The sequence below is a fragment of the Mus caroli genome, unplaced genomic scaffold, assembly GCF_978045245.1.
Source record: "Mus caroli unplaced genomic scaffold, Mus_caroli_1 scaffold_8, whole genome shotgun sequence".
Classification (NCBI taxonomy): domain Eukaryota; kingdom Metazoa; phylum Chordata; class Mammalia; order Rodentia; family Muridae; genus Mus; species Mus caroli.
The window spans coordinates 71156764-71171721 of NW_028227263.1; the positions used below are offsets into that span (position 1 = coordinate 71156764).

The window sequence follows — 14958 nt, forward strand, 5'->3', positions numbered from 1 at the left end:
AAGATCCTGAACATGAGCTGGGGGGAGGAGTGGGGTGGTGGTGGAAGGGTGAAGGGAAAAGACAAAGGATTCTGAGTCCCTGGATTACTCATATCTCCCGCTTCCTGCAAAGATAATAGATGGGGTTTCATAATACAAATATGCATAGCAGGCCCTGTCTGTCAGGAAGTCAGGAGGATCAGGCAGTTACCTTCATTCTTGTGGAAAGACAACTACATACTGTTCCATTGCTTTTAAGCCTCTACTCCTACCACCCCCCCCCACCCCCCAAGAAGCAAGTCGTACATGGGTATACATAAATTTTGCTGCTACCATCAAATGATTAAACTCTTCCACTACTAGTTCTAGAGCACAGTAGTGGCTGTAGCTAAACCACTGAACTCCTTCCTAGGTTGCTGATGTGGGGTGACTGCAAACTGAAAATGTATTTCTGGACCTTGGCTGCTTACTGGGGTAACAATCCCTGATGCTTTCTGTTATGATCCTCTAGATGCTGTCTGTGATGTAAGATGGAGCAACGATGTGGGTAGATTTAAAGCAGGGACAAGAAGTCTGCTGGAGCTGGCAAAGATACTGAGTCTGTCTAGAGCATCTGTAAGACTAAGTGCATATTATCCTAGTACCCGCCACTCCAGTCTCAATGATTGGTGTTAACTGAGCATCTAAATTTACTAATAAAACATGGAAAATTATGAAATGAAAATAAAATCCCCAGAAATGAAAGAAAATGTTTGGTGGGTCATTTTGTGTGTGTGTGTGTGTGTGGCAGTTTTATGTAATTCTTTAAAAAATAGTACTTTCTTTTTTGTTGTTTTTTTTTTTTTTTCCAAAACAGGGTTTCTCTGTATGGAAAGAATAGTACTTTCTAATATGAACAACCTTGACCAAAATGTGTCACAGAATTTTGAGTTATAGTATATATTTTATATAATAATATGCTATCTATAGACATTACTATACATTTATACATATGATATATATGATATATATGATGTATATATATATTATATATTTTGAGAATATATAGAAATTTAAAATATCTGTGAACATGACCTTTGTTGAATTACTTTCCGTGTGTGTGTGAGAGTGTGTGTGTAAGAGAGGGTGAGGAGAGATGGAGGGAAGGGAAGTGAAGGGAATGAAGGGAAAGAGGGAGGGAAGAGGGAGAGAACAGGAGTGAGCTGCCTTGTTTGAGACATGGGTTCTTTGTTGTTTGCGATTGCCCACAAGCTTCTGGGGATTCTCCTGCTTCCACTCACTTCCCATAATCCCTTGGGTGATAGATAGGTCATGAGACTGCACCTGGATTAATAAGGGCTCTCAAGATTCAACTCAAGTCTTCACCAAAAAGACTCAGAAGAGCCAAATCCTCTGCCCTTGTTCTATTTCCAAACATTTAAAAATCACAGTTAAACCTATTTATGCTGGGTACATTATGGCATGTGTGTGAAGGGCAGAGGACGATCTTTTTCTGTCATGTGAATCTCTAAGGATCCAACCCAGAGGTCAACAGGTATCATGATCTGGTGAGCGAGCCCTTGTTGCGTTTCTGTTACAAAGTCTTGCTATGTAGCCCGGGTTGGCCTTAAAACTCATGGTCCTCCACCTGCCTCGGCCCTCTATGTGTTGGGGTTACAGGTACACACCACCACACTCCATCCACCACACTCCACTGTCCTTACTTTTAGGATTTAATACTAAGGCTGGCAATATACTCCAGTGGTGAAATGCTTTTCTAGGAAATGGGAGGCTTCAGGTTCAATTCCCAGTACTAGTCCACTAAAGACATGCAAGCATATAACCAGTGAGTTAAATATGAAAAGCTTCTGGGAACCATAAAATTTCCTAGAAAACAGAGAAGCTACTTTAAATATGCTGATGATATTTGGAATATCTGAAAATTCTCCACAATGATTCTGCAGGTGAAGTTTTATGTCTGCTCTATTGTTTAACCTTGTTCTTCCACTACAGAGACTATTCATGTAGCCAGTTAGTCATCTGTATCTGCTAGTTGCTCCTAACAGTGGTTTGCTTCCATCTGTGGCAGCTATGGTTGTGTTGTTTGTTTTTAAGTTGTATTGCTTGACTTAACAGGACGCCCACCTTCCTACTCCTGTCTGGGGAGTCTCTGGCATGCTGTCTGTCCACAGAGTAGTTCTGTATTTTGCTTCAGTTGGGGATCCTCGAGGTTTCACTATTCCTAAATTGGGTTTCACAAAACATCCTGTAGGACTGCTTAGCTCACAAGTTACAGTCCATTGGACAGTAGAAACCTGAACCCCAGATTTATTTACAGTACGGTTCCAATCAGTCAGGGGAGATTGACAGGCTGCTGCTTCAGAAGGTCATAAAATGCTTAATATGCATATTTTCTATATCCATAGCCTTTAAAACTCTTGGCTCTACTCAGGTGTCTCAATTTCCAGCGTTTACTATATATGCTTTGCTTGCTTGCCTCCTTCCTTCCTTCCTTTCTTCCTTCCTTCTTTTCTAAGATTTACTTATTTTATGCATGTGAGTACACTGTCCTGTCGCTGTCTTCAGACACATCAGAAGAGGACATCAGATCCCATTACAGATGGTTGTGAGCCACCATGAGGTTGCTGGGAACTGAACTCAGGACCTTTGGAAGAGCATTCAGTGCTCTTAAGCACTGAGCCATCTCCTGAGCCTGCTTTTCTTTTTTAATGTTTATTAATTTTTTCTTTTTTTCTGAGGTTGGGTCTCACACGATGTAGTTCTGGTTGTCCTGGAACTTGCTGTGTAGACCAGGCTGGCCCTGAACTTACAGAGACTCACCTGCCTCTGCCTCTGTCTCTTTACTGTCAACTTGACTGGACTGGAAAAAGACACACTGCTTGTCTGTATATGGACATTCCACAATGTTACTAAGCAGGAGAGGCCTCCTATAAAGGTGAACAGCACCATCCCACAGGATGGAGACTCAGATAAAACAAAAAGGGGAAAAGCTAGCCAGGGTAGGCATTATTTTCCAGTTTCCTTGGCACCATGATGTCACCTGCTCTGCTTTGACACGCCCTTCCTACAAAGATGAAGTGTAGCTGTAAGTCAGAATAAACAATTTTTGCCTTTCAAGTTGTTTCCCTCATGTATTTGTCAGGAGATGAAAGTCTAAGTAATAAAAAGGTACTTGGTATGAAGAAGTAGGGTCAGATCTGTGGCTAACCTGACCATGTAGGAACATTTAAGAATTAGTTTGTGAGCATTTCAAAAAGCCCCATAGCAGCCCTAGGTACTTGAGCCACAATTTAGCCAGCGATTCTGTTGTGAGTGCAAATGCCCAGAATGCTGATACGGAGGGGAAAGGAAGACTGTTGGGGAGGTGTCTGATAGAAGTAAGGACAACTGTAAACTGGACTAATGGCGTTCATTTTAAACTGTGGCAGAGAACTTGTATTTTAAATAAGCCCCGGGACTTATGAGACAAAATATGAAAGGGATAGACTAAAAATTTTAGTGGAGGAAATTTTGCAGCAGCCCAGCACTCAGGCTGTAGCTTACAGCTTAAGGGCTTTTTTTTTTTTTTTAATTTTTTAAAGTGAAAGTTGTAAGCAAAAAAGCATAGAAGAAAGTTCTCAAGTATGTGCAAAATTGGAGCCAAGGACAAAGGAGCTGCTCAAGACAACAGAGCCACCAAAAAGAAGCCAAGGACATCGAAGGAATAGGAAAGATATCCTGAGGACATTTCAGGACTGTGGAATTGGCTGGATCCCCCTAAGCTGTGGATGTTTTGTTTTGTTTTGTTTTTTAAATCAATCAATCAACTAACCAACCACGTATGAGTGTTTTGCCTGTATAATATATATCTGTGAAGCATGTGCACACAGTGCTTGCAGAGTCCAGAAGGCATCTTGAAACTGGCGTCACAGGCAGCTGTGAGCAGCCAGTGCTGCTGGGAACGGAACAGGGGTCCCATGGAATAGCAACCAGTGCAAATTAACCACTGAGCCATCTCGCCAGCTCTGGGTGCACTTGAAAACACTTTTGAGAAGAGAACTCCAGGGCTACCTGGTAGGAAGTGCTTGTAAGGCTGACCTTAGGGAAACATGTCCCAAGAAAGGACTGGACCAAAGCAATCAAGGTCATACTCAAGAGGCCAGCATTAAATCCTGTAACTATATGCCAAGCATCTGAGGCTCAAGGTGGCATTGGCACACTGTTAGGGAAGTGTTTCCTCCGGTGTACTCTGAGACCACTACACCCATGTTTCACGGGTGCCTGACTACTGCTTAAGCTTCAGGTGGTCCTTGATTTTATTCACATAGCACTGGCTTTGTAGACAGGCAGAGTTATGGAATCATGGACCTTCTCCCTGATTTCAAAGGAAGGGATAGAGATCCAGCAACATATAGCAGAGTTGCTCTCCTAGAAGGAAGCCTCTCAAAGGGCAATGCATTAAAATGTGGAGGTGAAGCAAAGGATGCAATGAAAACCCTAGAAATATGGGATGTCTACCAAGGTGCAGTTAACTAGTGAAGCCTTCCTTAAAGAGAGGGTCGTAGAAACTGTAAACAGCAATGTTATAAGGGCAGGTTGCTCAAGCCCTCTGGGGTCCCCGTTATACCAGTCTGTGCTTCAGATGGTGGACATGGAGCTATATGATTTAACATCTGCCATGCTGGTATCAATCTTGGTTTGTCCAATCCTTCATTCTATTCTGCTGTACCTCTTTATCTGAATGGGAATGTATTCTTTGTACCATTGTGTATTTCCAATATTCAATTTCTTTTTTAATTTTATAGAAGCTTTTTAAATTTTATAGATGGTTAAGAGAGGAGTTGGGAATGCGTGAATATATTCAAGATATACCGTGTGAACTTTTCAAAGAATTGGGGCCTTTTAATTTTTTCTGACATTAATGATTCCCAAGAAAGTAAAGGCACTTTCATAAGGAAAAAAAGGGAATATGCAAAGCAATACTTTAGAACACAAAAGTAAATTGCTATGGCTGTTTTTCTACCGGTGATGGGAATTGAACTGAGGATATACGATGTTAGACAAGAGGCCTACTAGTAAAATATATTCCCAGGCACTGCAACTATCCTTTACATTGATTTCGGTTATGGTTTGTTTGAATGTGAACTGTCCCCCAAAGAAATATGTTTTGGGCACTCGGTCTTCACGTGGTTGCACTGTTATAGGAGCTTACAGATCCTTTGGGACACGGTGTCTAGGTGGCAAGCATAGCTGGCAGATGTAGGTACCTAGGGAGGGTCTTGAAATTATTCCTGCCTCTCTGCTTCCTGATCTCCCAAGACTGAAAGAAGTCTCCTCTACAGACTCCTGTCACCACCAGCTGTCATGCCTTCTGTACTAGATGGACTGAAACTATAGACAAAATAAATATCCTCCCCGATGCTTCTGTCAGGTATTCTGTATGAGAGAAGTAAGTAGCCTGAGCTCTTAAGACGAGAAACAGGATTGATATACAGGGTAATGCACTGCTGCCTCTCTCAGTCGTTATGCTAGGTGGCTTCATTTTACAGACAGCTTGAGGGAGAAGAGGTGCTTCTCACCCAAGAAGGGGCCAGCAGTACTGCTCCGCCTCTGCTCGCCTTCATCATGGTGTGAGGAACACCTTGTTTGGTGTTAGATGAAACGAAAAGAGACAGCTACACAGAGTCTTTGGAGAAGCCATGGATCACAGACAATACCAATCATCTAATAACTGATCAGAAAGTAAAATGGCAAACCTGAGGCTCGAGCCTTACAATGTGCTCTTTATTAAGTACAGTGCAACTTCAATGTAGTTTTTAACATTAAATGCCCCAGTTTAATATGCTAAAATGTTTTATTGATAGATAATATGGTTAAAATAAAAAGGTTCTATTGAATTCTACTGTAGGCAATTAAATTAATTAATGATATTCATTCCAGTACTGAAAGGTGGACTCTGTTCTGTGGACAAAAAGCAGAAGTGGTGACATTTAACACTAAAGAGTCCTTATTAGAACCCGGGTCCCAGAAGGAAATCACAGTGGGGATACTGGACACATTGGACAGAGTTAGTCTCCTGCTTTGTAAGTGTATCTGAAACTATTGTGTGATGTTCTCAATATTCTGTTAAGTCAGCCATGGAGAATACTGATAATGTGTGTGATTTTTGCCTAAAGGAATGCATACTGATTTAGGTGCTTTTCCCTTTAAAGAGTAAAACAAATAGGGCTGTAGATTACTTTAGGGAATATATCCCTCAAATCGGTTTTTACAAGAATGTATGTTACCAAACCTTTTAAAAAATGTATTCTCAGGCCGGGCATGGTGGCTCATGCCTTTAATCCCAGCACTTGGGAGGCAGAGGCAGGTGGATTTCTGAGTTCGAGGCCAGCCTGGTCTACAAAGTGAGTTCCAGGACAGCCAGGGCTACACAGAGAAACCCTGTCTCGAAAAACAAAAAAACCAAAAAAAAAAACAAAAAAAAGAAAGAAAAAAAAAAAAGGAAAAAGAATCGAAAAGATCAATATGACATGCCATGCAAGTCAGTATCCATAAATGGAAATTTCCTAGAATGAAGCCTTTTTTGTTGATATATCTATGGCTGCTTTTGTGTTGCAATTGTAAATGAAGTGGCTGTGACACAGACACTGGTTATCTAAGTCCTACACCAGAAGCACGGAGCATCTGTGCACATGCAGACGCCCTCAGCTGGTAGCCATCATGATTTAATGCTGGCAAAGTGCTGGATCATATTCCAAAAGGTCAGATTTAAAAGTAAGCCGACAAGGGCTGGGAAACAGCTTAGAAGGAAGATTGCTTCTCTATACCAGGCCCTGAGTTTGAATCTCTTAAATTGCATGTGTGCATGCATGCTATATGTGTATGTGTGTGAAGCATAAAAATAAGTGTGTAGGATCTGACAAAGGATCTGTGAAGCTTTAAGGCTCAAGACTTTGTATTGCTTTGATTTGCCAGATTTCTTTCAATTTCTAAGCGCAGAATCTGAAACTAGAGATGCTTGAAAAAAAAATACAGATTGTATGTTACATAATTAAAATTCGAAGAAAAAACACACATGCGTTACTTCTCCACACAAATGAGGAACAGATCAGGGGTGGGATGCACAGGAAACTAGAAACCGACCAGCTTTTGTGAGGCAAGAGAGCCTCATCTGACTGGAGAGAGAAGCATGTCTCTTACCTGCACACGTGTAGGCGTCCTTGTTGGTAAAAGGCTTCATGCACTGGCTGCAGCTGATGGGACCCACAATAGGAATGGGGCTGAATGTGTGCCCGTTAAGAGACTTTTTATCTTTTTCCTTCTCTTTAGAGTCTTTCTCTTTCTCCTTAATTTTATCCTTCTCCTTTTCCTTTTCCTGCCAAAGAAAAGAATCAACAGTTAACTGAGCACTGGAAGGAAGGCCTGCCCCTTACCTGGACACACAGATGGCAAGTGGTCAAGGGAGGGTGGTGGCTATTGTGGACAGAAATGAGGAACAATGCCTGGGCAACATTTTATCAATTTTCAAACATTTGAGATCCCATTTGAAACACATTTGAAACACAAGTTCTGAGCCATCCGGGCTGTTTATATTAAGAAACAAGGGGCAGAGCCTACAGAGGAAGAGCTTAGTAAGGTGTAGCATAGTCCACACAGGGCACACTGAATTTAGAGTCAGTTTAGAAGGGGAGCCATGGGATGGATGGGAGCAAGGGATGGTAGCAATTCTGGATCAGCTTGAAGGAGAAAAACAATGTCATGCAGTTTAAAACGTTCTGTGAGGTTCTTCTTTAAGTTTTACAAAATACATTTATGTCCCTGAGGAACAATGAGATTTCCTTCCTTTCTCTAATCAGAATTATTAAATAACCCCACATATACTGTTTTTTACTAATTAGAACTCAGTAGGTTACCAGATATTAATTTTGGTTCAGGGTTCAAATGGTGACAGACAGGCCAGTGAGAGGAGGGTAGAGGACTGCACAGGGGTTAGGAATAAAGGCAGTTCTAAGTTCTACTTATGGTGGGGCTGAGAGGAAGTTATTTCTCTGAGCCCTAGTCATTTCATTTGCAAATGGGACAGGTGTCCACTTATAGTTTTGCTCTAAGTAACATTTAATACGTATAATAAATACCTCACTGAGAATGAGTGTCACCAGTGTATTAACTCTCCTAACACAACACAAAACCACAATCTTCGGTAGTGAAGGAAGGACATTTTGACTTGTGGCAGGAGACAATACGCCAGGAGCACTATCAAGGGTGCTGGTGCAAAGCATGGAAGAAGAGAAGTACAGAAAGACATGAGGCCCTGCCAGGAAACTTGCCCAGACCACCTTCTTTGTCCCCTCAAGCTGATTACTACAGCATCCATTTCCTCTCAGAAGACTGGACACTCAGGGTAGGGAATCCCCAAGATTAAGGGAATAATTCCCTTACAAACTAACTAGACCATGAAGTGCTACAATTCATAGAGGTGAATTTTACCTACAGTTATATACTAGGACTATAATTGAAAAAAAACAAAACAAAACCCCAGGAAGTGAGCTTCTCAGAGTGAGTGACCATGACAGTTTCTAACCCTGTGACTCATTAGTGCTACCTGTAGAGGTTATGGAGATAGACTCAGTTGGCAAGAGGGCATCTTGCTCCCCGCTCTACTACAGAGAGGACAAAGCATGACACTTAATGAATAGCTACTATGTGTCAGGCTCTGGGAATGAGTAACTCACATGTATTTTCTTAGGACAGGGCACTGTTCTAATTATCTCCATTTTATATTTGAAGAGACTGAGGCTTAGAGATGACTAATACTTTTTTTTTTTTTTTGGCGCCTGGAGCAGGCACTATTGAAGCTGCAGTTGATGCAGTCTGGGATCACCACACTTACTGTAAAGGGCTGGCAATACCCCTGAGTTGCAAAGAGTCACAAAGCAATCATCAGTAACAAATAGGAACTCAAACTGTCTGATTTTCTAAAGTTCAGAATCCACCCAATATTATGAAATGGGCTGTTTGTAAAATCTATGATTCATGTGAAACTCTCCCTTAACAGAATACATGGAGCCCCCCCCCCCCAAGCCAAACCGATGCATCTTAAAACTAAAAAACAAAACAAAAAACCAAAAAACCACCAAACAGAAAGGACGGGGGGAAAACCACTTTACAAAACAGGAAACTCTTCTGAACAGAAATTAGTAACTGCTAAAATGCACACAACCCGAATCACCACACCTTGAGCGCATCCCTTTTACCTAATTTTTTTGCTGCAAATTTCTCTGAGTAAATTGTTAAGTTAAAACCATCTTTTTTTTTTTTGGCTTGACCGTTAAAAGCATACACCAATGGTTAAAAAAAAAAAAAAAAGCAAACAGCACAACTTTCTAGGTCAGCTAGGTTAGCCTCTGATGAACTGTAATGTTCCTCAGATCTGAATAATCCATTTTCTTATCCTTTACAGTAATCCAGATGAGTTCCTCCAAGAACAAAAACAAAACAACAAACTACACATGGCCTCCCCGTGTTGTAACTCAGTGCTTTAAAGAAGTCAGGCTCTTACCTGCCCATGTTTTAGTCCCGTGAATCTCACGGTTATGAGAGGAACTTCGGGAAGCCGGCCCCATTTTACTGACATGATTTGACCCCCATGCCAGGAAATGTCCTCTCACAGAAGATGCTCATGCCGGCAGGCAGACAGGCAGACTGCTCAGAGCGACCATTAGCAAACCGGTAAGAGGAAGCCAGAGAGTGGTTGAGAAAGTGCATAAGGGGAGGGTTGAGGCTGCCTGCTTCCTTGAGACAGTCTTAACTATTTGAATGCTGCTGGTAAAGCTAACCACTCTACCCTGAAGAACACAGGAAATGAAAGAAAACTGAAGTAACTCTCAAATACATGTGTGGACAGCATTTGCATTGTAGTATGGGAAATATGGCAAGGATCAAGACCACGCTAATACTGTAAGTTAAAAAGTACATCTCCTAAAATAAAATATTCCTAACTGCATAAAAAAAGCAATGTTGTCTTTTTTTTTTTTTGGTTTTTCGAGACAGGGTTTCTCTGTATAGCCCTGGCTGTCCTGGAACTCACTTTGTAGACCAGGCCGGCCTCGAACTCAGAAATCCGCCTGCCTCTGTCTCCTGAATGCTAGGATTAAAAAGGCGTGCACCACCACGCCTGGCTAGCAATGTTATAAGAAGATATTTTAGAAAAGTTGACAATGGTAAAATGGTAACTGGTCATTATTCTTAAATTTAATATGTCTATATTTAACCATTGCTAACTTGCTTTAACTGTACTGTGGAATAAGAAGCCAACGACATTTAAAAGTGATGAGACTGGGCATGATAATACTAGGGTGCTATGCAAGAAACGTGGTTTTCACTTTCTTAATCCTATCCTTTTAGAAGGTAGGGTACTCCATGAGCACGAAAACCAAATGTGATTTGGCATCTTGGGAAATTCTTTCATATACAAGGCACAGAAACTTGGAATTGGGTCTGAATGGCTCACTATAAAGTTAACTAAGGTATCAGCTGGCGAGAAAGTCCTTTTTAGTCAGAGAACTTTTGAGTCAGACTAGGAACTGGTTTAAAATGTGTCTTGTGTCTTCAAGCTGTCCTTGTAAAAATGAGAGCTTAATAGAAAAGGACAATCAGTGGCGTGAAGACCACTCTCTTCATGAAGGCAAGCAGTATGTATGTATCCAAGGACCTTAATACATGTATAATACACACAACTTACTCAGCAGGAAACAGAACTACTGCTCAAAGACAATACGACAAAAGAGAAACTGCCCATCTTCCTCTTACACTTCCTGCTTAGGGCTCCTAAGCTTCTGAAAAGCATTCCGTCTATACATCTGCAACGTCTGCATGTTACAGATGACTCAAAGGTTATGTATGGAGGACTGATAACTAAATTCCTTATATAATAAACACTATACACAGAAAAACTTGGCACTATTGGGCAACACATATTGTCTATGAGTGTGAAACATTTGCTGCCTAATAGCTAACTTTGGCTACTCAGAGAGTCCAAAGAAGTGTTGGCAGTCACAGCTTAACATGTGGGATAACAAACTCAAGTTTATAATTGTCTTCTCATAGACACACACATACTATGTTTACTCAGAGAGACTTTCCTAACTATATTCAGATACAACTCATATGTATTGGTTAGCAGCTGAATAACTATATGGTCTCATTAACACATATTTTAAAAATTAATAATCTTAGCACTTGAGTGGTTACATTACTGGCCCAATATGTGCAAGGCCCTACAATCTCCAGCACGGAAGAAAAAGAAAACAACTAACTCCCAAGCAGGAGAAGTGAAAGTTAATTATTTTTATAGAAAAAATAGTGTTAATATCTATGGTATCACTTTTTTTTTTTATTAAAAAACAACATAGGAAACATCATTCAATAGTTAGGAAAAAGAGTTGACTGATACTCACTTATCTGTATAATTGGGTGGACACACAGCTATTTCTCTCTCATTACCTCTGATTATACTGACAAAGTCACAGTGTTCTGTAGCAGCTGTATAACAGTCTTATTTAATACTAAGCTAACCTCCACTAACTGGAAAGACGGCATGTTAACATGCCTGGCCACTGGGGTACTTGAAAACACACAGTAAAGGGAACCGTACTGCAATCTGCAGAGCTATGAATTTGCAATTTTTGGAGTTTCCATTGCTGGAGACAGTTTAGCCCCCAAAGATCAAATCTTGAAGCCAAGTCAGAAAGAGGAACCATGTCAATTGCAAAAGAGTGTTGTCATTTTGTCGACAGAGAGGAATGGAGGCAAGAAGTCAACTGGTTCTTTAACGGTGATGACAGACCTAACTCGAACACAGGTAGCCTATTTCCCTGTCCTATCTCATCACCTGCCTCTTACCTAACGGTAGTCATTTGAAGTTAAAAAAATATTAAAGACAAATGAAAAAGAAACTACTTAGTAATGGATTTTGCTGAAAAATAAGCACACGATGACAGGCAACCTGTGTGGGAAGCCAGACCTCACGTAGCTCTGCCTGACCATTATCTAGACTTGCTACTTGAAACACGTTATTGAGCTGCAGTCTATAGAGTACGGAAGTTGGGTGAGATTCTGTTTTAAAGATGAAGTTCCAGTTTCTAAGTCTGATCCCACATTATCTTTTTTTTCTGTCTGTATTACCTACCCCCTCAGCAATCTCACTGTTGAATCTACCATTCATTGGGAGAGGTGGTCAGAGATAGTCTCTACTCACTTGTTGGTCTTATAATTATGTGTGTGTATGTTTGGATAAGAGTCCAGTTTAAAAGCAAAGCAAAAAAAATAACAGAAATATTTCGAATTCATCCAAACCTAACCATGACATTTTCAAGGTTAACTGAGAATTACAGGCCACTAAGCAAAGAAGCCATTCAATAATACATGGTTCGGTTTTCCCAAGGGAATTTTCTTTTGTTGATAGCAACTATAGACAAAGGAAGGAAGCTAAAGAAAACATGCAGGTTTTGCTACTGCCAATATGTGGAATACAGTATATATCCCCTCCTCCTGACTTCTTATATATATATTTTTTAGTTATCAAACTAGAATGGATCCAATAAAACACACAATTAGGCTAGAGATGATTTAGTAGACTGTATTTCCATCCTATACTTGGTAGGGAAAATGGTGAAAAAGCGGATTTGGTGTAAGAGTTTTGTGGTAAAAGATACTTTATTTATAAAACCTGGAGTCACAGCTAGGATAGTAAATGCACTCACTCTCAAAGGTCCTTGTGCTTGCTCCCTACACTTGGCGGGGGCCTCCTGGAGAGAACTTATGGGGTGTGTGGCCTTGAAGGGGGTAATGAAGCCCCAGCCCCTCTCTCTGCTTCCCCTCTAGTAGGTGTCCTGCCATGGGGCACTTTACTACCACAGCCCCAAAGCAACAATACTAGGTGAACATATGCTGAAACCTCTGAAATCCAATCTTTCTTAAAGAGACGACTAGAGCAGGTAATTTGTTACCAAATGGAAAGCCAATACAGTTAGCAAAACTTATTGGCTGTATTTCTATTAGCTTTCACAACTGAGTGCCTGAAAGGCTTAGTCAGGGGAAAGAGGGTACTTTTTTTTTAAATTGAAAAAAATTAATATATTTTGATCTTCCCCCCCCCCCACCTCTTTCCTAATTCTTCCCAGGATCTCCCTACTTCTCTACATCTTCTATTAGAAAAACAAATAACAAAAAACAAAACAAAATACTACCAACACAAAGCAACCCTTTAAAAACACAAAAATGAAAGTCAAGACAATTTTTGTTTTTGCAAAAGAATAGTTAAGACCAAAAAAGGCAAAATGAACAAACCAAAATGAAATAAAAATACCACTGAGCTCATTTGCTCATTTTGTGTTGGCCAACTACTTGTGGGCATGGGTATTGCTTTTGTGTGCTTATTTCTTTGCGTATGCAGACAGAGGGTTACAGGTGAGTAAGCGACTGCGGGGCAAGGGAGGAGACAGTGTTACCCTCACTTGTTTGAAATGAAAATAGTTCTCATTTAGGATCAGGAATCAGTATAAAAAAGTTAATTTCTTTCTCTTTAGGACAACCACAAAAGTATCAAACATATGTAAATCAAAGTATTGAGAATATATGTGGGTTATTATCGATTTATTTCTTAATTTTATATTTTATAGAATCTTGTAATGAACAAACAACTACAACTGGATCTGTGAAATTGAACTGAAATGTGTTTGTGAGCCATCATCTAGGCATTGGGAACTGAACCCAGGTCCTATAAGAACTGCCAGTGCTGAGCCATCTCTTCAGCCCCAGGTATACGTGTCTTAATTTAACTTCTTAAGCACTAAAAAGGATACAAAACAAATCCTCCTAAGTAGAAATCAATCTAAGAAAGTCTTAAAAGCTCTTGTAATTTTTCTGAAGCATCATTTTCTTCCCTCTATTCCAATAAATCTTTCTTTTGATCTTAGCACAGAGTCCTTCTTTTGGATTTTAAACCCCATTTAATAGTTTCTGCCTTGTGGCTCAGTGTGTGGGGTGAGGTGAGAGATGGGTTTTTCCTTAGGCATGTCCTAAGCAGGCCGACAGCAGCAGGGTTCTTGAAAGGATGCACTAAGGTGAAGCACGGGCAGCTTCTGGCATGTGGTTCACAGTGGTAACTGGCCACGGCTTACGTTGCTACCGCTTTGCTTCTGACATTAGACTGCTTCAAAGCAGCTCTCAAGTTCAGCCCACTCGTTCCCTGTTGTCTATAGGCAGGTGGTGACAAGAGCTTATTACAGAATTCCCAGAAGATACTTACTTTGCTCTTCTTGCTGCTGGACATTTTATTCCTGATGTAGCTGAAGGTGCGACTAACCTTAGTCCCACTCTTTTCTTCAAAATTCTTTTTTGAGGGGCTTGGAGGCAGGAAATTACAGTTTTCTTCTGTTATACTGAATAAAAAAAAAGATTATGTTTTTCAGGACTAGAAATGTTAAATGGGACTGAGTAAGAAACAGGCAGCGGCTACTGAATGGTCTCATATACTATGAAAACAAATCTAAAGTTAAATATAAAAAAGCACTGGGTATACTGACTTCTTTGCTTGAAAGGAAATCCATACACACAAATGGACGGCGGAATATGTGCTGAGGAAGCAGGCAAAACAAGATCTTAGGACACGGACAAGCCTATCAACAGCAGAGGACACACATCTTTTCTAGTCTTCAGGCCTACTGACAAACTGTGACCCCGCCCAGAAAGCTATGTATAACTTTGGGGTGAAGAGTAAGCACACTTCAGGCAGAATGTGGACAGATGTGTTTTAGAGATCCAAGTTTACTGATCTACTTGTCAAGAAGTCTGAATGAAATTTAAGTCCATCTAATCTGGGTATGTTTTAATTTTAGGAGATTCATAATAGTGGGTTTTCTTAAAGCATAGTGGGATCTAAATAAATAATGTAAGGACAAAGAACCCATCTAAGCGATTTGCCTGGTATTAGCACCGCCC

The 14958-nt window shown here is 40.5% G+C and overlaps 1 protein-coding gene across 8 annotated transcripts in view; it reads right to left on the reverse strand.

Moving 5' to 3' along the window:
- Positions 1 to 14958, reverse strand: part of Akap13 (A-kinase anchoring protein 13) — a 280085-nt gene that overhangs the window by 42828 nt on the left and 222299 nt on the right. For all 8 annotated transcript variants that reach the window (XM_029479051.2, XM_029479049.2, XM_029479050.2 and 5 more), the window contains 2 exons: positions 14267 to 14399; positions 7159 to 7333 (listed from right to left, as the gene is read on the reverse strand). In XM_029479051.2, coding sequence (XP_029334911.1) covers positions 7159 to 7333; positions 14267 to 14399 — 308 coding nt within the window. The remainder of the gene's footprint in view (positions 1 to 7158; positions 7334 to 14266; positions 14400 to 14958) is intronic.